The sequence below is a fragment of the Centropristis striata genome, chromosome 20 (assembly GCF_030273125.1).
Source record: "Centropristis striata isolate RG_2023a ecotype Rhode Island chromosome 20, C.striata_1.0, whole genome shotgun sequence".
Taxonomy (NCBI): domain Eukaryota; kingdom Metazoa; phylum Chordata; class Actinopteri; order Perciformes; family Serranidae; genus Centropristis; species Centropristis striata.
Genome location: NC_081536.1, coordinates 24,726,480 through 24,750,639, shown reverse-complemented (window position 1 = coordinate 24,750,639; position 24,160 = coordinate 24,726,480). Strand labels below are relative to the sequence as shown.

General features: G+C 38.5%; 1 protein-coding gene across 2 annotated transcripts in view; it reads left to right on the top strand.

Moving 5' to 3' along the window:
* Positions 1-24,160, top strand: part of vps8 (VPS8 subunit of CORVET complex) — a 79,525-nt gene that overhangs the window by 45,712 nt on the left and 9,653 nt on the right. For both annotated transcript variants that reach the window (XM_059358964.1, XM_059358965.1), the window contains exons 18-36: positions 8,587-8,633; positions 8,720-8,809; positions 9,287-9,333; positions 10,041-10,263; positions 11,066-11,155; positions 12,370-12,421; positions 12,544-12,586; positions 14,638-14,710; positions 15,654-15,773; positions 16,576-16,647; positions 17,511-17,630; positions 18,376-18,432; positions 19,063-19,145; positions 19,780-19,864; positions 20,129-20,227; positions 21,435-21,524; positions 22,255-22,301; positions 22,419-22,563; positions 23,316-23,405. In XM_059358964.1, coding sequence (XP_059214947.1) covers positions 8,587-8,633; positions 8,720-8,809; positions 9,287-9,333; positions 10,041-10,263; positions 11,066-11,155; positions 12,370-12,421; positions 12,544-12,586; positions 14,638-14,710; positions 15,654-15,773; positions 16,576-16,647; positions 17,511-17,630; positions 18,376-18,432; positions 19,063-19,145; positions 19,780-19,864; positions 20,129-20,227; positions 21,435-21,524; positions 22,255-22,301; positions 22,419-22,563; positions 23,316-23,405 — 1,673 coding nt within the window. The remainder of the gene's footprint in view (positions 1-8,586; positions 8,634-8,719; positions 8,810-9,286; positions 9,334-10,040; positions 10,264-11,065; positions 11,156-12,369; positions 12,422-12,543; positions 12,587-14,637; positions 14,711-15,653; positions 15,774-16,575; positions 16,648-17,510; positions 17,631-18,375; positions 18,433-19,062; positions 19,146-19,779; positions 19,865-20,128; positions 20,228-21,434; positions 21,525-22,254; positions 22,302-22,418; positions 22,564-23,315; positions 23,406-24,160) is intronic.

Below are 24,160 nucleotides of genomic sequence, written 5' to 3'. Positions count from 1 at the left end.
AAGCAACACGAATAATCAGAAAAAATAAGGGGGGGTGGGGGGTGGTCCAGTTAATAACATAACACACACGCACGCACGCACGCACACACACACGGAACCGTATTGTGCTTTGGGAATATTGTTGTTGTGGCATTCATACCAATAAATTTGAATTGAACTGATTGTCAGATTATTGTCTATTTAGACTAAGTGTTGTGTATACAAACAAGCAATTAATCCAGATTTATTAATAATTTTATTACAAAACCAAGTGCAAAAAATGCAAATTTGAAAAGCAAAACAAGACACTGATTGTATCCCCTGTCAAACTCACTGAACTGAACCGTATGGGGGGAACTGTTTATAGCACCACTGTGTGTAGAACCACAGACAAACCCAACTGAGCTTCTACAGTAAAACAGTTTCTCAAGAGGTTGATGGTAATATATCAAATGAACTTGGTGAACTAAAACAATGCACAGTACAACAGGCCAGTAACAACTGGATATTTTTTATCCTCACTAAACACTATGGCCGCGTTTCCCAGATTCGCTCGTTCTTAAGGACTTAAGAAGGCTCTTAAGAAGGGTTCGGCTAAGAAGGAGCGCTAAGATAGGGGTGTTTCCCAGATGCGTTCTTTACTGCCTTCTTAAGATCCCGCCAAAGAAGCTTCTTAAGAAGCTCTTAGTGGGAGCTGTCCACCGCCGTGGTGCTGAAATATAAATCAATCGATGCCAGGCAAATCGATCACCCACCACTTTATCAGCGCTTAAGTCACCCCACACACCTGTGCAATAAGGCTACGTGTGTGTGTGTGTGTGTGTGTGTGTGTGTGTGTGTGTGTGTGTGTGTGTGTGTGTGTGATCACAGCTAACAGGTGTATCCGAGTAGTAATCAAGCCATTAACGCATATATACCCCACTGGCGGACCTCGTCCCGCGTGGTGGGCATCCTGATGTGTCTCCGGGCATGGCGCAGGAGGATCGGTGTCACGGCTGCCACACTCCGTGAAACCGGTGCCTTGCTGAGGCCGGTGCCGTCCCCCACCACCTCCAGGAAGCTCCCCACTGCGTAAAAACGCAGCGCGGCCAAGAGTTGCACCTCCGGGCTGAGGGCAAAATTGCAGCGGGTTGCCCTCTGGATGTGTGGTGACACGAGCGTGACGAGGCGGTGGATCTCCTCCAACGACTGGACAGCCCGGTCCGACAGCACGTCGAGTGGGGAGAAGTGCTGACGCACATAAGCGTTTATATAAACCGTCTGGCTTCGCGCACGGCGACTCTGTTGGTTCGCAGCGAGAATATGCTGTATTGCAGCCATGGTGTCTCACACGCGTGGACTTCGGCAACGCCTTTATATAGACTTGCAGGTGGAGACCCTCTTGATGAGCTGAGTTCAATTACACCTGTCAGTTTCCCTCATATCTGTGAAATACCACAGGGTTGTTGATGTTTTTATAGCTACTGTAAACTCATATGCAGATGCCGAATGTGTGTGAAAACGTAAAGAGTGATAGTAATGATGATTTATTTTATTTATGTAGCTACAGGAACACATGGGCAATTCTTTATTTTTATATCGTTATTTTTCTTCTTATGCTATTATTTTTCTTGCGTCAATGTTCTGCAGCTATGAGCGCACATTCATCATTACGCAGGGTTTTAGTATTCTTTTGTGTCCGATATAACTTTCCCTGATGCGGCGGCACTGAGCGTTTGGTCGCTAAGAAGGCTGTTAAGAGTGGGTCAGGGCGATCTTACACTTCCTTCTTAGTGAAAGATCTTCTTAAGCTAAGAACGACTCTGGGAAACACTTCCTTCTTTCACAGCGCTCTTAAGAGCGTCCCTAAGACGCTCTTAGCGCTTAAGAGCTTCTTAAGCGCTAAGAGCGAATCTGGGAAACGCGGCCAATAACGTTAGGCCGGACGGTTTTCCCCTACCTGTTTATTGACATGGCTGAAAAGAATTTATTGACAGAGACAGATTGTGGTTGACAGAGGGAGATAGCTTGATAAAAAATTATTTCCTTGAGAAAAGAGAGAGAGATTTAATTTCAAATTCCCGTTGGCAAAAAAATATGAAGAAATCTGGATTTATTGCTCGTTTGTAAACACAACACTCATCAGTCTAAATACGAACCTAAAGGTTTATTAATTCAATTCAATTCAAATTTGCTTTTAAATCGATAGATTTGACAGGTACCTACTGATGCGTGGGTCAGGGCTTCTTTGGTTCAGCACCGCAGACAGCGGTGTGTGTGTGTGTGTGTGTGTGTGTGTGTGTGAGAGAGAGAGAGAGAGAGAGAGAGAGAGATTGCATATGCAAAGAAAGAATTCTGTTTAAACATAAAATAATTTTGTGAACTGAAAAGGAGCGTGCTTGCGGGGGGTGGGGGGTGTTGTGTGATAGCGGAGCGGAGAGCCATCAACTGGATTTTGCACCCATGCTCAGTATTAGTATAGTGTGTATAGGCAAACAAACAAACAACAACAACCACGACCATTATTCATTGCGTTATTACATTTGTGGGAAGTTATTACAATCTTGAAAGTTGAAGATTTTCACTTCCCCACAAACGTAATAAATCCCTGCAAACGTAATAGTTATTACATTTGTGGGAAATCGCGTGTTACGTTTGTAGTAGGCAGCGGTTATTACGTTTGTGGAAAATGTATTACGTTTGTGGGATTATTACATTAAAAGCTGCAGATTTTTATTACGTTTGTGGTTTATTACGTTTGCGGACATTATTACATTGGCGGGCGTTACAGACCTTTTCCCCGCTCATATATTGGTTGTTGATTGTGTTACATCACTGAGAATTGCGATCGTATCTAGCACGTTTGATATGATCCGAACCCAAGACTAGGAAAAGACTGATATGAAACAGCAGATTACTACCCTAAATTTAACGATGGAGATGACGGGAGTGCCGTGACTCCAGTAAAACTCCTAGATTTACTAAAGACTTTCAGTTTTTAGTCTGGGACTGCGGAAATCGTTTGGTGTAAGCCCAGCATAACAAAATAATAGAAAAAGCACATCGCAAAAACACAACACACACAGACATTGCGTGCCCAATGAGATGGACATCGTGAAATATAACATTCATGCACATACTCATGCACGGAGCCAAAACGTATCCACATTACGTGTGATCAAAAACACTATTTAATCATCTGAACACATTGGGCTTAGCAGCAGAGTAAAGGACACAACGATATTGCGCTCACCTGTGCGCATTGCGCAGCTCTGAATTTACAGGGCGAGACGGCGTGGCTTGGCCTTGAACGCATTTATTATTTCATTAGAGTCCAGTTTCTCCGCGAGCTCTTTTTCAAACATGAGCAAAGAAATGCTGTTAAGTCTCTGCTGGTTGATTTAATCCTGTTCACAACTGAAAACAGGTGCTCCACAGAGCAACTTGTGACAGGCAGTGACAACAGAATACGTTCATGTTGGGAAAAACATCTTTGTTACATGAATCCAAGACTTCAATAAGGGACGAGAACTGATGTCCCCCGTCAACTTTACTCTTGATGAGTTGCCCAAACACAGTGGCCCTCATTTATCAAGCGAGCGTAGAAACCAGCGCAGATCTGAGTGTATATTTGGTCTTATGATAGGGTTCACGTGGGATTTATCAAAGGATCGTATCTCGCCAATCAAAAAAAAAAGATCGGCTGTTGATAAATGTGGCGGCTCGAAACGAGCATCATTTAAATGTCACGCCCTGATATATACCCGATTCAGAAGACTCGCCTTCAGAGTTTACGACAGCGAAGGACGCAATATGGCCAAAAAGAGGATGACAATTGACAATTTTTTCTCTCCCTCTACACTCTTGCGATGATGTCACACACTGTGACACGAACATACCAGGAAAAAACTAGGAAATAAATTGAGAAAAAAGTCTAGAAATATCTAGAAAAGCTTTAGAAAAATTTAGAGAAGGATCTAGAACAACCTAGGTGATATTGAAAAAAAATCTAGAGATCTAGAGCTTTTCTAGATTTTTCTTGATTATTTTCTAGATTTTTCTTAATCTTTCACTAGATTTTTCAAAAAGCATTTCTAGATATTTCTTGATCTTTTTCTGGATTTTCTAGATCATATTCTAGATTTAAAAAAAATCTTTTTCTGGATTTTTTCCCTAGTTTTTACAAGAGCATTTCTAGATCATTTTCTAGATTTTTCTAGATCCTTTTAATTTTTTGAAATCTTTTCTAGATTTTTCTTAATCCTTCTCTAGAGTTTTCGAAAGCATTTCTAGATATTTCTAGATCTTTTTCTGGATTTTCTGGATTTTTTTTTCTAGAATCTAGAAATGCTTTAGAAAAATCTAGAGAAAGATCAAGAAAAATCTAGAAAATTATCTAGAAATGCTCTTGTAAATTATGGATTTTCTAGATATTTGTTTTCTAGATCATATTCTAGATTTAAAAAGAAATCATTTTCTGGATTTTTTCCAAGTTTTACAAGAGCATTTCTAGATAATTTTCTAGATTTTTCTTGATCTTTCTCTAGATTTTTCTAAAGCATTTCTAGATTCTAGAAAAAAAAATCCAGAAAATCCAGAAAAAGATCTAGAAATATCTAGAAATGCTTTCAAAAAATCTAGAGAAGGATCAAGAAAAATCTAGAAAATAATCAAGAAAAATCTAGAAAAGCTTTAGAAAAACTTAGAGAAGGATCTAGAAAACTCTAGAAAGTGAGATTGAAAAAAACCTAGAGATCTAGAGCTTTTCTAGATTTTTCGTGATTATTTTCTAGATTTTTATTAATCCTTCTTGAGAAAGCATTTCTAGATATTTCTAGATCTTTTTCTGGATTTTCCCGATATTTGTTTTCTAGATCATATTCTAGATTTTTTAAAATCATTTTCTGATTTTTTCTTTTTCTAGGTTTTACAAGAGCATTTCTAGATCGTTTTCTAGATTTTTCTAGATCCTTTTAATTTTTCTAAATCTTTTCTAGATTTTTCTTGATCCTTCTCTAGATTCTTCTAAAGCATTTCTAGATTCTAGAAAAAATATCTAAAAAATCTAGAAAAAGATCTAGAAATATCTAGAAATACTTTAGAAAAATCTAGAGAAGGATCAAGAAAAATCTAATAAAATAATCAATCTAGAATCTAGAAAAGCTCTCAGAAGAACTAGGAATATCAATATCAATATCAATTTTTTTTTTTTAGAAAAATTAAAAGGATCTAGCAAAATCTAGAAGCTGACCTAGAAAAAATCTAGAAAATCCAGGAAAAGATCTAGAAATGCTTTAGAAAAAAATGAGAAGGATATTAGATATTTTTTACTTGTTTTGGAAAGTCTTGACAAGCCAAATTTTCTTGTTCCATTGGCAGATAATTTTGCTATTTTAAGCAAAATACACCTAATTTTTTTTTATTAATTTCAACAAAACACAACATAAATCATAAATTGACAAACACAGTAAAAAAAAGAAAAGAAAAAGAACAACAACAATAAAATCACAAAACCAACCTAAATAACTAAATAAATAAATAAAACAATAATAAATAAGAACTTTAACACATTAAATAACATTTAAACTAAAATAGTCACAAACAAACATCAAACATAACTAGAAAATTTCCTCTGGGGAAATTCTGAAAGGGCCTATTACCGGTGTGTGTACACTATGATGAGATTCTTGAGAGAACTATGCCCTTTAACCTCAAAAAGTGTGTGTGTGTCTGTGTGTGTGTAATTAAAATCACATAAAGTTACGTGTGTGTGTGTGTGTGTGTGTGTGTGCGTGTGTGTGTGCGTGTGTGTGCGTGCGTGCGTGCGTGCGTTTGAAGCATGTGTATACATATGTGAGGAGTGTGCGCGCTTACGTGCATGTGTGTGTGTGTGTGTGTGCGTGTATCTGTAACTGTAATCACATCAAAGATCAAAGCAATCAACAGAATTGACTGACATCTGCCAATGTCCCGGAAGAGTGACAGCAGCCTGAGGTGGAACAGAAAGCATTTTTGGCAAAACCATAATACATATCATTGATCCGACTTCACTTTGAGCGTCCTGAGTTCTTCCTGAATGTCTACATATGGTTTTTTTTTCAGAAAAATGAAAAAATAGCTTTGTTAGAGCGATCTAAAAAAAACTATTACATCTCCCTTCTTCAGAAATCTTCCTGCGTTTTTAATATGGGAGCCAATGAGGCTGTTGGTGCGTGTTGGTGGCGCATCTGTGCGTCCTACGCCCAAACTATAACTCTGACAGCTTTATCAGAGGATTGTGAGTGAGAAGACAAATTTTCCTACGTTTCTATGTATAAATAATTAATAAAGAATAAAGAGTGGAATTTGCTGCCTGGAGCGCAGTTTTCAAATTTATTTTTTGACAATTTTTTCTCTCCCTCTACACTCTGAGCGATGACATCACACACTGTGACACGAACATTCCGTGCAATACACACCCATTATAATCTCAGAATTTCTCCAAAAATGATCATAGTCATTGAACAGGGATTGATAAAAAACTATATGACCTATCGAAACGTGGATTAATACACAGATACGCAAGACTTGTGTCTACTGTTTAAAGTTTAAATGGAGTCTCTGGGTGAAATTATGCCGGAGAAGTAGACGTTTAAAAATATCCAATTATTGTTCTTTTTTGCTCATTTTTTTTCGGCCATCCCATTCATTTCAATGCAAAATTGCACACCGATCCCAATCAAACCGCACGTTTTGATATATAATTTGTCCTGCAACTCTTCAAGTTGTAGGACTAGTAGCGGGACGAAATTGCGTCCGGAAGAGGAAGAAGAAAAAATCCACAGTATAACAATAGTGCTCGGTGCGATTGCCCCGTGGCCCTAATTACAGAAATACGCAGCGACAGAGGTTTATGAAATAAAAGTACTTGTAGTTATAAACTCAAACAAGTTCAGTGAATATTTTACATTTGGAGCACGGACTTAGACGTTTTCACAGCTTTTTGGTTGAAGGAGGTAAACAATGTTAAAACATTGTAAGTTTGTTTTAATTCCAAAAGAAGAGTAATTTCTCAGAGTCAGAAAGTGAAACGCTGACGTCCAACAGCTGCAACATAACAAACTGGTTTTGTTTGGCAGCAAAAAAAGTGAAAAAGAAGGAAATCAGTGCTGCTGTCAGCAAAGTAGCGGACCATTAAACTCCCGGCAAAGTTTGAGTAATTACATCTTGATATATAAAGCCTAATAATCTATATAATATCCGAATATTGCTATTATTATGATGGAGATATATTATTCACCTCTTTACATTTACTAATAATGATGTCCTAGTCAGAGGAGTGTGTGGCAGCGCTGATTGGAAATGTTTCTATTCGGGCAGAACCGCTGGTGGAGGAGACGCTGGCGCTCCGGTGTCGGAGCTGGATAACAGTAAACAGCAGAAGACAACAAGATTAAATATCCTCGGCTGGTATTCTGTTTAAAGAATTTCACGATTGCAGGATGTATTTATTTTTGGAGCAATGCGTGGAGCAATACGCGCGCAATGCGTCCAGCTGGCAAATTGCGTCAGGCGCAGGCAGCAGTGAGGCAGCAGCCTTCATTATTCCATAAGAGTCACTCTGAAAGCGGTTGTTCAGTTTGACCAACTGTGTGTCAAGGATCATAATCCACAAGGAGCGCAAATCAGAATCACTCCTGATGGGTGCACACCTGCCCAGGTGTCGCAACGCATCATCTGACGGCAATTTTTTTGGATGTGCCAGCTGCCTCTGTGGGTGGCACCAGCACACCCTGACACACCCGTGGTTACGCCATTGATACATAAGTAATAAATAATGGATAATTAATGTATAATTAACGAAATGAAAGAAATGAAAACTATAACCATAGGAGCAAGAGAAGGAAAACACAACCAGATAAGAATGAAGAGTGTAATTAGTTCATAATCATTACTATGTGTAAGTACAAAGAAAGTGATGTAATCCTGTTTGGTGGATGCAAGTGGCAAGCAAAGCTAAATAAAGCTCAGAAATGTAAAAGGGAAGCAATATATAGTATTGTATAATGTATTATGTTTAATATTATCTTTATTTTCTCTTCATACAAACAGTTGATTTAATAACTAGTCCTTAAAACTTACCTGTTGGTCTTTTTACTTACTTTGGCTAATTCATGTTTAGGCTTACTGCTCATTTCTCCTGTGAGAAAACTTAGATTCTCTGGTGCATTGGTCCATATCATTAGTGATGTATAGGCCTAGATATAGAGATATGATTCTCTACCACAAAGTCTCTACTGTGGTAAGCGCGGGAGCATTTGTAATTAAAATTTGGGAACAGATCTGAAGGGGGTGGTTAAATTCTAGTTTTGTTAAATCATTATTCAAAAGTATTATAAAATGCAATAATAATAATTTTTCACAAACAATTCAGCATGTTGATATGCGTAAGTATGCTTTTGAGTATGTGTAGATTCTTACTGAAGAACAAATCCTCACCAGATCAGAAACTTGAACCTGGCTTTTAAGAAGAAATATCTTATTAGGAATGGCTGGTGAATGGCACAATGTCAATATGTATGCTTCAGCATGCAATCAAATTATTTTTTTAAATTCTTCATCAGAATAATATGGATATTTTTATTTTAGGCCTGTTCGGAGATCCGTTGAAAAGGAAGGGAGTGGTAGCTGACAAGGTAAGAACAGAAAACCACTGCCTGTTTTATTAAATCTACCTGCTGACCAGTCATTGTTTAACTTTTAACTCTCCCTGTGTGTGCAGATGGTGGAGATCCTTTTCCAGTTTGCAGAGCATGCTTTGAAGAAGTGTCCAGAACAAGGCAAGATCCAAGTAATGGAGCAACATTTCCAAGTAAGCCTACATGCCTTACAGTGTCCAGTCTGCCACAGAATCAGAGTTATGGAATCTAGGAGCTTGGCCAATGCAGTGAGAGTCTAGACAAAAAAAGGGGCTCCAGTGTCAGCACTAAACTATCATTGCCCATCTTGTCCGACAATTATAAAAACAAGCCAGAATTGTTAAAAGAATACTTGAAAATTTTTGGAAATATACGTATTCTGAAAGTGAGAAATAAATAGATTTTACATCTACATGATTTTTAGTTTTTTCAGGAAGAGCAGCATATCAAGATTGTCAGTCAGAAGCTGAGATCTCAGCATTCACAATGACCCCTGTTGGCTGTTAGCAAGCTAATGTTAGCTATACGTTAGCGAGCTAATGTTATCTGTGTTAGCGAGCTAATCTCTCTCTCTCTCTCTCTCTCTCTCTCTCTCTCTCTCTCTCTCTCTCTCTCCCTGGCCTCTATCTCCGTCTCTGTGGTGTGTTCAGGATGTGGTTCCAGTCCTGGTGGATTACTGCCTGCTGCTAAAGAGGGCGTAAGTGTATATCCATTCATTGGTGAAGTAAGACCATCATACCATAAGGGACTAATGGAATGATGGGAAGTAGTGTATTGTGACTTGTAAAAACAAGTAAAGGTTGACAAAATGGATGACAGGATCACACAATGGATAACCATAAACTCCTTTTTTTAAATTTCTGAAAAATCAATATTTATGTCGGTGAATATGTCAGTACCATCCAAATGACAAGTCTATAGGTTATTGTTTACAAATAAGTCAGCAATGCAGATTTTTTTGTGTGTCAGCACTTGGATGGACAAAAGGTGGAAATAAGCAAAACCAGTATTGTCTTGAGCTCTGTACTCATTTGAGTAGTTCCTCTATAAAAACTAAATGAAACTTAGCAAATAGACTGTTAAAGAGCCTTTGTGTTTTTGAACTAACTGTGTGTTACCTCAGTGTGGGCAGTGTGTATGGATGACCGGTTTAGCTTATCTCTGTGTCACCAATGTGTGAAGCCCCGTCATCATTGTCTGCTTGGTCACCATCCAGAAGATTTCAGGCCCTCTTATGACAGGGAGGGAAGCTCCATCTGTGCACACTGCCTGGTAACACACATTTGGTTCAAAAACAGAAAAGTTATTATTATCATAATCTGTTATTTCTTTGTGAGCCATTTTGTCCTGTTTTTTTATTTCTTATTTGTGTGTGTGTGTGCGTGTGTGCGTGCGTGCATGCAGCGACCTGATGTTCAACCAGCTGTATGCTCGGCTGGTTGAGAACATGGTTGCCAAAGGTGTCTTTCTGGAATCACTGGAGTCTTACATTGTTGCGGACCGCCTTGGCCACCTCACCACGCCCATCATGAGGGACCTCCTGGCCCATTACCACGGCAATGGTATGATGGACAGCTTGGAAAGGTGCATTGTCCATCTGGATGTGACCAGCCTAGACATACAGCAGGTACGTGTGTTAGAGGTGTGAATCACCCCTCAGTCCCAACGATCAATTTTATCCTGATACTTGAGTCACAATACAATATTACTGCGATTTTAAGCATTTGTGATATGGTGATTATTGCGATACAATATATTGCAATTTAACTGTTTAGCTGCATTTTGTGTCCACAAAATTAAATTCAATCAAGAATTGTTTTGTCCAAAAAGAGAAAACTTTCAGTCTATTCATTCACTTCAGTCTTTTTACTTCTCCACAATGAGAGTCAAACCCACAGACTGATCAACAAAGTATTCAGTGTGGACGACAACAACTGCAGCATTTTATCAAACTTTCAAAAACTTTAAGCTTCACTGCTCTGATTTTTAAAGGCATTTAAAAAAAAGCCTGGACAACTTCCCAACATGATAGCCTGACACACATGGTGCCTATAGATTCCTGAGATCTCCTAGTTTCATATGATACCAGTATATCCAGTATATTCCTAAAGTGAACCAGCTACAGCCCCCAGAAAAAACAAAAACAGCGAAAATACTGACGGCACCGGACCACTACAATATCGATACTTGGTTGCCATGAATCAATATAATATTGCCACGCAAAGTATTGTGACACTATGCTGTATTTTCTCCCACCTCTAGTGTGTGTGTGTGTGTGTGTGTGTGTGTGTGTGCGTGTGCGTGTGTCTGTCTGTGAGAGAGATAGTAAGTGTCTGCCTGTCTGTATCATGACCGTGTCGAGAGTAAATATTGCATTCATACATTTCACCTGGTATGATTTTTACAAGGGTTTGTGTTTGTATTTGAAGGTGGTTCAAGTGTGTTGGGAGAACCAACTCTATGATGCAATGATCTACGTTTTCAACAGCGGTATGAATGACTACATTACACCTATGGAGGTAAGTCCTCCGACAAAGGTTCTTATATCATGTTAGAGTTTTTATCAGTGGAATGTGTTTCATTTCAGTGGGACTTAACTTAAATAGCAAGATGTGAAAAAAAAGTACAAATCCATTTGAACAATGTTTTTGAACAATAGTCGAATATAAATCAAATAGTATAAAAATTAATTCTAATTGAATGTTAAAATAACTATTCAATTGTTCAGTTGCCACTCTGATATGAACTTACCATCCGCTCTTGACTCACTTACACCTTGTGTTCTCCTGCTTTCTACCTGCTCCTCTTTCTGAAATTGCAGCTGTGTTTAGTAAGTTTACTAGCGAGTTAGCTGGCTAGCATATGTTACAGCAAAACTTTTCTACATTATTATCAATCAACAAAGCAGGCTGACACTACACTGCAAAAAAGGTGTGTCTAAAAACAAGATAAAAACAATAAATCTGAGGGAAATGATCTTGCTACATGATAATTTCACCTGACAAGATTTATTAAATTAAGATTATTAAATCTAGAAATAAGCGCGTTGAACACTTAAAATAAGAAATTTTAAAACAAGCTAAATTATTTAACACTTCTAAATCTAAAGTTTTTTTTTATCTTGGTAGGAAACAAATAATTTGCAGTGCACTCTGCTCGGGCCAGTTCATCGCTGCTTGCAGTGTAGCTAGCTCAATTAATGAAATATGCACGTTAAGACACTTATGGTAAAAGCCATGCCAAACTATGACTCTTCTCAGACCACAGTCCTTGCTGGCACTAAAAATAATTGAATTAAGTCACACTAGGTTTATGAGAGTCATTTATAACTGGAGCTGCCTCAGTGGAGTGGAGAAAAATGTGATCAACAATTACACACATTTGTCAGAATTTGTTATTCTGACGAATTTTGACCATAGAGATTAAATTGACTGTTTTCTGAATGTTCACATTGTGCAATTAACATTTACTTCATAATGATAAGTTAACAGGTTATAGCCTATAGTGAATTGAACTACAACCACAGCCTCCCATTTCCTTTTTGATTGCTGACATAAAGTATTTAAATATTCTGTTAATTCATTCCTAAAAGAAGAATTGTTTTTTTGTTTTTTTTATGTTTACAGTTTTTTTGTCAACTAATACATCTTTTTAATAGGAACCTTACATCAGATTCCAAACAGTAATTGATAACATTCCCCTCCATGTTGTAAACTTGATGTCTATATTTCAGAAACTTTTTGCTGTGATTAGTCCACCACTACGAGCAGGGAGGAGCCTAACAGGTAAGGCTGGATACCACATTCTCCAGAGTTCACACCATCTGTTTTATGGCTCTCAGGAGTATTTTAAGTTTGAAAAAGCACATTTAAATATTTAACTCTGCTTTTTTTTCCTTCTTGAACAGATGAGGAAGTAGTGATGGGAAACAAACTCCTGGTCTACATAAGGTAAGTTCACACAGATATTATTTAATACCTCAATTTATTACTTCATGGCTTACATTATGTCATGTGGGTAACTGATGGACTATACTTCCAGGAGCGCTGCTTTTTTGACCCATCCTTCGCTGTCAGTCAGCATTGTACTTGTGTTTTTATGTTTCACAGGATTTGGTGTATCATGTTATATTTTGGAGCTGACTCTGTGTCATAGAAATTATGACTTTATCACCTTTTTTCTTGGATTGAGCTATCTGATTGCCTAAATTAATCTCCATAAGTGTGCCGTGCTACTGCTTTCTTCGTCCCTGTCACTACTGGCACTCTGCTCTGATGGTAGGCTAGTGCTGGTGAAAACATTTCACCTGTTTAATATGAAGCCATGCCAAGCTGGATTGGACCAGTATACCAAACTTTACCACTAGGTGTTTGACTTGACTCAGCAGCTGTTTGACTTAGAGTGTCGATTCCAATTGATGGTGGTGCAACTCAAAGCTGTTTTGCCAACCACCAATAAACAGACGAAGAAGAATGAGACTGACCTCTTGGCTGTATCCCAAACTCCTTCCTTCAGAGTGGGGTCCTCCAGACGTGAGGCCAGAGTCCTTCCTGTCACTGGTAGAACCACTAATGGAGCCTTCAGTGTGTAGCTGTGTGTCATTGTGTAATTGGACCTCCTGATTAAATTCAGAGCCGCAACTTCAGAACCAGTTGAGACATGATTTGGCTTTGGCATCAGCACTCTGACACATATTAGTGGAAATGGAAGAAGATTATTTGAAGTTGAATCTCCACGATTTATCAAGTAAAAGGCACAAAGTGGATTAAACCTGAATATTTGACTGATCCTGGCTGAATTTGGCTGCTACTCAGTTCATAAAAGCAGCGGCGCTTAACTCACCACGGAAATGTATTCTGTAATGTGTTTTTAATTTTACAGTACAAAACAATAATAGTTATTTATAAATAACAATAGTGCACTGCCTGTCCCTGTTAATAACACAATAAACAAATGTATAACTTTCTGAATGACATAGCTACATATACTTTGCACATAGTACATCATCATCTGACGTATATATATGAATCAACTATTAATAACTTTAGCAACTGAGAAGGCATCAATTAACTTAACTGGCAATCTATCAAGATGATGTTTATTTTCTTTAGCTAAATATTCAGGCATTTGTACTATATACTAAATACTTAAATATTTAAATTCATATTGCACCGCCGGTGTCGATGTTTCTTCGCTCGCCATTTTTAAACCTCCCGGTAGACCGGTGACCGCAAGGAGGGTACACACATGCATCCTTGGAATTTGGTCAACAGAAGGACTCTGTACTCCAGAGGATCCTGGACACTGGGACAGTCCTTCAGCTGTCGTTGACGTAGAATCCTTCATATACAGACGTTGGGGAATCCTTCCTTGACTTTAGGATACAGCCCTTGTGTCCAAATTGTTCCATATTGGACAAGTTTTAGTTATCTCAGACCAACACCCAAATGGGTCATTGACAAATACCAGTTTAGCCAGAGAAACAAAATTAAACTGGTTTAAGGTCATTCACTGGACTGATCTGCAAAACTGGAAATCGAATCAAAATAACAAATTATCGAGAATATAAATTGCTTTGGCTCTACACCAATGATGAATAAAAATTAAAACATAAACAAATAACCGTTTCATTTTGTATGAATGTTTTGGTCCCAGTCACAGGGACCCTGAACTGGAGTGAATGAGTGTGTGGTCTACAATGAGACATATACAAGAACCACAAAAAACAATCCTGCATACACTGAAAACACTGAAAACAAATTGTCAGTGATGGTAAAACTGAATGGTATGCCAACAGAGGATAGCACATTCACATCAATCATAAACTGTATAATCTGTGTTATAAGTGCTCAATGTGACAAGATCCATGAAAGATTAATAAGCTACTGTGTGTGTGTGTGTGTGTGTGTGTGTGTGTGTGTGTGTGTGTGTGTGTGTGTGTGTGTGTGTGTGTGTGTGTGTGTGTGTGTGTGTGTATGTGTGTGTGTGTGTGTGTGTGTAGCTGCTGTCTCGCAGGAAGGGCATATCCACTTGGAGACATCCCTGAAGACCTTGTGGTTCAAGTCAAGAACCAGGTATGTAGACACTATTTGTTGGCCCTCATTTATCAAACGAGCGTACGACAGAAAATGAGCGTAAAGTGGGTGTACGATCATTTCTACAAGCCATTTATCAGTCTGGATGTGAGCGGAGGATCAGATCTCAGTCTGCTCTCAGCTTGTGGTTGTAGGTTTGAGTCAGTTTGAAGTCCACACGTCTGAGAATTGATCTTGGACTATTGTATCGATGCCTGGAGCTGATAAAACTCTGGTTTATCACCATTAATAAAACCATGACAAAGCATGTTTAGACTACATCATTTATCACTAAATGTTGTTTATTAGCATGCAAATAAGTAACATGTTGGCTCTTAATTAGTCATTATTAAGTAGTCATTAATGCCTTATTCTGCATGGCCTTATTATATAACCAGTAAGCCATTAACTAAGAGTTTCCCTCAATAACATCAGAATTATTGCTTATTAAGTAGTAAGTAAGGAAGTTGTTGTATATGAGTTACGATCTTAATATGCTTTACTTTGAATGGATGCCAATGCCAATGTCTACCAGTGACCCACTTTGTAGAGTAATGATTGACATTACAATCTACCAATCCTCATCCAATCATCCAAAAGGAGCCACCAGTATGTAGAGACTTATAAAGTCCATAAAAAGTAAAAAAAGTTTTAACAAAACTAAAAAAGTCGCTCCATACAGTAACCCTGTTCAGGATTTAATGTGATAGACTGGGGGACCAACTGTCTATCTGCAGTCTTTAGCCACTGACATCACACAAGCCTTTCTGCATTATTACCATATGGGTTACACATGTACGTTTCAAAATAAGAGCACACTAGAATATTTACTGACCACAATGTGTAGTTCGTGTTTTCTTCCATGAGAGGAGTAATCCATCATTATAAGTAAGCTTTTGTTATATTCTAGTGGGCTAATGCTACATCTGTTTTTTTATGCCAGGTGTTTGAGTTCCTTATCCGTCTCCATTCAGCCGATTTGATAGAGGAGGAGGAGGTTTTCCCGTTCATTCGTACACTCCTTCACTTTGATACCCGGGAGTTCCTCAATGTCCTCGCCATGGTGAGATTTTTTTAATTTTGAATTTTGCACTGAGCGTTTTGAAAGTCTGTACAACTGTATCTTAAATATTTCAAAGTATGCCATGAATCCAAATCCATTCCATCTTAACACCACCCTTACCCTCAGTAGCAGCTTTAGTTAGCTTTTAATTTAATTGGACATGGAAAAAAGTGCTATTGAAATAAAAAAAATATTTGTCAAGCACAGCTTTCATCTTGATGCACTGGCCTGAATATTTCTATATTATTACCCACAATCCAGTTATTTGTCCATTGCATCACAGGGATGCTTATGTCTTACTAAAATAATATCATGAGCTCCCTAGTCCAGTAAGGGATAACAAAAGAGTGGAACATTTAGAAAATACTGCCTTACACCAAAAAGAGTGCCAAAGTGATGATCATCACAATAATTAAAATTTTCTCCTGCCAGAACAAAGGTTTAGTTTTATAAAAAAACAATATGTGCCAATGTGAAAGGGATATTATTACTCATGTAGTCAGCACAATGCTAGATTTACCCAGCCTGGTAAACATGGCTAATTTGTGCTGCTGTAACGGCTTGAGTCTTAAGGGAAAGTTGACATTAATCCAATTTTGGCCTTTTCATTAAGTGCAGATTTCACTAGCAACTTGTTATACTTACCACTCCACTTTCAGGTTGTGTTTTTGTTTTCCTTCTTCATTCAATTTAGTTGTCACCTTTGAATTATGAGATTGCCTCTGAGCAATTGCCTTTGAGCAATCTCACGAAAGGTCTGTTTTTTTCTGTCATTTAAGATTTGGTTCTTTCTGCATTCTAGAAATTTGAAGACTTCAAACATGATAAGCAGGCCCTTGAGTACCAGCAGAGGATAGTGGATATCTTACTTCAGGTAAAATCACAAAATCATTGTGTGTGCTGTTGTGTTTGTTTCACTTATTTTTTGATAGTGAAGAAAGCAAGAAACATAAAGAAATGCTCCATAATCTTGTCCTTTATGGAGCCGATCCTAGCTGACATTGGGCCAGAGGCGGGGTGCCTTACACATGGAGTGAGACCACAATCGATGCTCTGAATCTTAAAACCTAAGCTGCATGTCTTTGGACTGTGGGAGGAAGCCTGACACAGGGAGAACATACAAACTGGCAACCCTCTTGCTGTGGGTCAGAGTGGGCAAGAGTGCTAACCACTACACCACCATGCAGCCCCACATCCCTGTTTTGATTTTTCAAAATTTATCAGCACACCACAGGGTTTTTCCTGCCATTATCAGCCTTAGGTGTGGCCCCCAAGCCGTTTTGAGCACCACCTAAGCTGCTCCTGCCAAACGTGCAGCTAGGGGCGCCCCGGTGGCTCACCCCAGTGGCTCACCTGGTAGAGCGCATACCATAGAGGCACAGTCCTCGTGAGCGGGCGGCCTGGGTTCGAATCCGACTCGGAGCCCTTTCCCACCTGTCTTCCCCTCTGTCTCCCCCTTTCACTCTATTTCTCACTATCAATAAAGCCTTGAAAATGGCCAAAAAAATATCTTTAAAAAAAAACAAAAAAAAAACCATGTGCAGCTAGGTCTTTCAGAAACCTAGAAGAAACACTGCACCAGAATAGAACTTAAAACTCTTTAACATCTCTTAGCATAACAGAAGTAAAATATTTGCTATTAATATCATGAACTACTATAACAGTTTTGATTTGCTCTATTCTTTCTCTCAATCTTTTGTTTGCTTTGATCATAAATGTGGTTTTCTGGTTACCTAGGTGATGGTGGACAACCCAGACTTTACTCCATCCCAGGTGGGAGGGCTCTTCACATTTTTGGCTCGTCAGTTGGCCAAACCAGACAACACGCTTTTTGTGAACAGGAAGCTCTTTGATCAGGTAACCAATCAATCTTCAAATGTGTATATTGTCAGTGTGCATGTGGCAGCCACCGTGGTGTCTCCATTGTGCGCTGTGCGCCAAACTGCACAGTGTTCACTGCCATGATTTTACATACAAAAACTATATAAAAGTGTACTTGGTGATATATAAACAATAATCAAAGATATTTTTGAAAACTATTGATGCTCTGTTCTGCAGTTTTTAATGATGTTTGATGTGATTTCTGCAACTGATGATGATAAGTTTGTCTGTTAGCCTAGTTAATGTGATTGAAGTGAAAAGGGCTCAGTATATTTTAACATAATATTGGGGAAAGGCAAACAAGATGTTCTTGATCCTGCTGCATGCTGGCATCTTCACAGCATTTAATCAGCTGAATGCCCTCAACAGCTAACCACCAGTGTCAGTAGCATGCAGTCTGACTCTCCTCTGGAAAATTGGGAAAATGTTTAATTATAGACTCCTGATTTTAACATCCCTTAATCCATAGTACGTAAAACTAAAAAGATTTCCATTAATATTGTTGATTTTAGTCATTTCTTATATTTGTATCATGTCTATTTAATTAATTCTTATAGCTCACTTAATTTAACTGTCAGTTAAACTTTCTGAAGACAAAATGTGCGGTCCCCTGTACCTCCACTTGTTTTGTTACATCAGCAGGTCCCGTTACAAAGTATTTAAAGTAACAATCAACTTCCATTATTATTCATCTGCATTTTTTTTGTTACTGTCTTTCCAGGTTCTGGAATTTCTTTGTTGCCCAGACGATGACTCCCGACACACAGAGAGGCAGCAGGTTGGTGAAGAAACACAAAGCAGTGTCTGTCTGTCTCTCTCTCACACTGTCAATTAGGCCCAAATTTACTGTGTTGACCTGCTTGAATTATGTTTGGTAATCCTTGGGGAAAAAAAAAAAAAGCTGGTGATGCCTGTGCCTGTTCCTTACTAGGTAAAAGAAGACACCGTCGCTAACTGTGCACAGCGTCCACCACTTATTGTAAACAAACCTGCATCACTAACTGTGCACAGAGTGTCCTGTGCTTGTTGTAAACAAACGGAGGTCGCTAAGTGAACACATGCTGCTGCAGCACATAAACACTGTACTGCTACAGTGCTAACTGTGTAGCCTATTAGCACTGTGCTACTGTGCAGCACTGCTGCCGCTCTTCCTCCCACTATCTTCCACCTCGCTCCGCGACGCCAGACTGCGCTATGAAAGGTTAAGAATATCACGCCTTTGTGAACTATGAACGCCCTAAGGCAAAAAGCCGGCACAGATCTTTCAGGCAATATAGCGATACATTGGTGGGACCGCAGTATGAAAGGGTGATTACTACTCCTACTGAAATTCCTACTGAAAAAACACACAGACACACCTTAAAAATACAGGCATATATCACTGGTTTTTATTGTCTCTGGTTTGTAGGTTCTGCTGGAGCTGCTGCAGGTCGGCGGTGTGGTCCAGTTTAATGAAGAAAGGCTGTTGGCTTTGGCGGAGAAGGCCAAGTTGTGAGTAGCTGGCCAAAGACTTGAATTAAAACCACTTGCATTGAATATATATATATATATATATATATATATATATATAGATATAGATATAGATATAGATATATATAGATATATATAGATGATGTATAGATATCCATGCATTTTTTTGGAAAAGTTAATTGTTTTGTAATAGGATAATGAGTTTACACCTTGGTCCAGGTCAGATCATCAAGTGAGCAGGGTTGAGTGGACCAGGATGGTCTCCCAATATTGCTCCTTGCTTAACTCAGACTTAACTCAAGTGCTCAACAAACAGAAAAACCCTTTGTGATTCCACTGTAGAGTTTGCAACAAACAATGTATTGTGGCTAGGGTTAGGGTATGCTTTCAACTTTTTGCTCACATACTCGGGACCAGATTAGGCAACATAGAACATAGTTCACATATATCCCTGGATATTGCTTAAAAAAATTAAAAACAACTCGTCCTAGTTCTTTGATTGCAGTTTGGTTCTGTTTATTTTGAAAGTCACTTTCTGTCATGGTACTTGTGTCTGATTCTGAAGCTTTTCGAGGCTGCTTAAAGTTTTAATAGCTGTTGTTACTTTTCGTGATAACAATTACATGTCTTTGTGTGTCCCTGCCTTGCCGTACAGTTACCAAATCTGTGAATGTCTTTATGAAAAGAAACATCTGTATGACAGGATCATTGACTGCTATCTAAGAAACCCCCTCAGAAAGGTACATACATTTCAGATTGATCAAACTTTACATGTTTTTGTTTTATATGTGGTGAATATGTATGTGTATGTGTATGTGTATGTATGTTGCATGTTCCATGTCAGCTGGAACAGATAACCCTGCTGTGTGGTGCACGCTTTGCTTTCTTTACCTTTGAATATTGAAGAATGTAAATATTTGAGTCATGTTGACAATTGTAATTTTGCCACATATACAAATAAGGCATTTACAGTGTGTGTGTGTGTGTGTGTGTGTGTGTGTTAGGGGGAGATCTACAACTACATCCACAATCTGCTTTCCATGCCTGGCTATAGCCCTGAAGAGAAACAAACAGTCAAGGACAAAGTACTGCAACACATACAGGTCAGACATATGATTACCTCCTTCATTTCTGGCCAGTTCACATGTAGCTAATGTGTATTAGTGTGGCTCCTTTTTGAGTTTGAGTTTGTTGGATTTTTTTTATTTTCAAGGGGTGTTATTAATCAGTACAGTCAAATTGCCTCTTAATAGTACAATCAATCAGAGCAACAAAACGTGACCCCCAAGAAATTGAACTACGAAGCATGGGATGTAGTGTTGAATGGTACATGTAATTTGGGGCACTTCTGCATCCCTTGGAAAAAATGGCGTCAGGGTCAAAAATGTTCTAAATTTACAGGTGAAAAGTGCACTCAAATGTCTTTCTGAAACATTTGAGGTGTGACACAGGCAACACAGCAGCACACGCAGCCTGATTAATATTGTATCAGCCATTCTTAGTTTGACAGTTGTGCCCGAAGACATCCTACCAAACCCTCCTAACCAGTTGTGACTGGTCCGCTCAGATCCAGGCTGGATGGAAATCTTCCTCAGTGGAAGACCAGTTTCTTCTGCGCAGAGTAAATAAAAATTTGCTTAGCAGATTCATCTGGTTTCCAGGCTAGGTCACATGTATAGCAGGTAGGATAAGAGGAGACATGACCTCCAGGTATCCCCGGGCCTCCCGAGGTACCCCTAGGCTAGCTGGGACATGTAGCCTGTAGGCATCCAGGTCAGATACCTGAACCTAGATACTACTACACTGAGTTTTGTGTTTTCATTATCTCTAAGCCAGAATCATCAAAATTAAAATAAATACAGGCTTGAAATATTTCACTCTATGTGTAATGAATCTATATAATGTACAAGTTTCACTTTCTGAAATAATTGACAAAAAATATTGAACTTTTTCACAATATTCAGTTTTTTTTAGATGTACCTGTACATGTGGGCAGTCTGGCCAGTAATTATCACTAAAGGCTACTGCTTGAAATCAGCCTTTGTTCCTTGTCTTTTTGCATTTAATGAGTACAGTATTTCATTCACATAGCTGTGTAGCACATCACAGCCACTGAATCTTGAGCTGGTTAAAGGAGAATGTGGCACGGCTGGTTGGTCACAAAGTGAATAAACGAATTGATTGTTTTGTAAACTCTTTTTCAGTCCATTTTTACATTTAGATTAAGAAAACTTAAAAATGCACTACACAGATAAAGGGAGAGTGATATGTCTGTAGGTGATTGTATTTGCATCTGACATCTGTTCACAGGAGCTGGTGACCTTTGACCCCAGCAGATCGGCTGACCTAGTGATGTTTCACTTCACTAATGAGGTGCAGCAAATTATTTCTGAGCTTCAGGTAAGCTGCAGGTGTAATGTGGTCAACTAAAGGTATCAATACATGGGGCATGGAAGCGACATGTAAATGATGTGTGTAAACGGGTTAATGAGTGCTGTAGTGTTAGTGTAGTGTTAAGGCTCTTTGAGTGGTTGCAAAGACTAGAAAAGCACTATACCATTTGCAGGCCATTTATTGATGAATTTGTCAATATTAAAAAGCTCGATCAGCTTTCTCATTCATCTTATGTTCATTCATTTTATCTTATTCAGTTGTGTGGTGTTTTTTTAATCCTTCAGTTGGCCCACATTTTCATTTAAAATATATTTTAAAACATAATTGCAAAATGATTACAATAGTGAGTTTTAATACTATTATATATCATCCGCAGAAATTGTTAGTTTTAGATTTTGAAGAAATTGAACACATTTTTAAATTGTTTAATGTTATGAATTATTGTCTGGGACATGGGTGTTTTTTTACAGTGCATGTTAAAAAAAATTATTTATAGTTTAGTTTGTTATAGTTTATATTTTATTTTATTTTATATTAAATTGTTGTGTTTTTGTGTAAGAATTGCTATTTTTTGGTGGCGTGATTTGCCCCAATTCACAAAAGTGAGTCCCTCTCTCTTTCTCTCTTTCTCTCTCTCTCTCTTTCCCTCTCTCTCTCTCTCTCTCTCTCTCTCTCTCTCTCTCTCTCTCTCTCTCTCTTTTTCTCTCTCTCTCTTTTTCTCTCTCACTCTCTCCAGGATGACCAGCTACTTTTCCAGTTCCTCAGCTGTCTCCTGGAGCCACGGTATAGTGTGCATCCTGTTCTAGTGATTACTCTGCTACCTCACTTGTGCATTTCTTTAAAAGTTCTTCTCCTTTCTCTTTATCTTCCTTCTCGTGTTTCTTCTGCTCTGGTTTTCAGGGAGGGCCGTCCTTCAGAGAGCATGCTGCCTCTGGAACGTGACCTACATGAGCTTCTGCTGGACTTATTGTGCCGCTTTGCCCCCCAGCAGCTCCTGAGCTTCCTCCAGACTTCCCAGCACTACAGACTGGAAGAGGCCATACAAGTACATCTTATTATACTCTCATTATGTTCATTGCATGTGGTGAGTTAAATACCTGCACTGAGTTCATTTTTAAGTGTTTATAAGTTCATTACACAGGTCCCATTTGGTCAATCCCAATACCAAGGTACATGTAATCTTGAACAGAGTGTATGGGCCCACCATTGATAAAAGTAGGGTTGGATGATTGGAGCTTCCTAATTCAATGGACATTACCTTTGTTTTATTTTAGAAGTGTTAAGGATAAGGTTTGACCTCACACTAATTAAAGGAAATATTCAAGAGCTGGCCCATGCTTCTCCTCCCCATCAAGTAGGCGGCTCACCAAGTGCCGGTTAGGGATAATGCTAGTGCAGAAGTTGGTGTTGAAGATAAACAATAAATATGGTGAAACACATTCTTGGGGGGATCAAGTGGTCATTTTGTCAGTCCAGAGCAAATAAAAAAGCTTAGCATGAGGCTGTAGTTTGAGTGAGTCTTAATTGCATCTTACTTAAGAGAAGGTAAACACTCATATTCTAGTAAGATGTCTGACAGATTAAAGCAAACAACCACAATAACATCTGAATATTTATATAATTAAGGATTTCATGATAAAATTTAAATGTACCTGTTATTTGCCAACCGCCTCATACTACATGGTAATTATTTTATTATCTACTGTGGTACAGTTCCACAGATGGGACCAGCTTATTTAATTCCACGTCAAATTTTTTTTGTTTTTTTTGTCTTTCTGTTCATGTGTTTGTCTTTAGATAACAGAGAAGTACCACCACAATGAGGCTACAGCCTACCTGCTGGAGAAGAAGGGAGATGTTCATGGAGCCTTCGCTCTCTTGTTGGAGGTAGCCACAAAAAAACATTTAAAAAATGCTCACTTATTAGGTAAATGATTGAACCAATTATTTAGAATTTACCAATTGGGCACACATACAGGGGCTGTAACGCAGTCTTGACTCATACAATGACACAATGCAAGAAATAGCAAGTGTACCCCTTCTATTTCCCTTTATTTAAATATTTAATTTGGTCTGATATTCTTCACACTAACAGACAAGCATGTTTTCGTGTTTTTATTAAATAATTAGCATAAACTTTTAGAGTCGGGTTGGAAAAGAAAGTTTTTTTAGGGACTGGGTAAAAAAAGTATTCGCATTTTGCATTGGTAAAGCATTACCAGGATGTAAGAAGAGCTTTGAAATGCAAAAAGAATAAACAGGAGCAAGAGACAAAAAAATAGAGTTTTATAGAAGTTATTGAAAACTGCATTTAAACTCAAACTGTTTTGTTTAAGTTTAAGACCAAAACAGAACTTAAAGTGTCAAAAAAGGACTCAGTGTTCTTGTTTATTACTTCAAACATTCGTTTAGGCATCATGATGTGAGTGTTTCCAGGAGGCTGGTGGGAACGTTGCTCATTGTGGTGAAGATGGCTTCACAAAGAGCATCCACAGTCTGGAACTGAAATCTGTTTTTCCCTTCCCTTGCCATCCATCCCCAAACGTTCTCGATAGGATTATATCAGGGGAACATGCAAGATTTTGTTCAGGAGTGTATAGAGAAAGTACTCACAAAGTACCAGTAGCACTACAGTTCTCCAC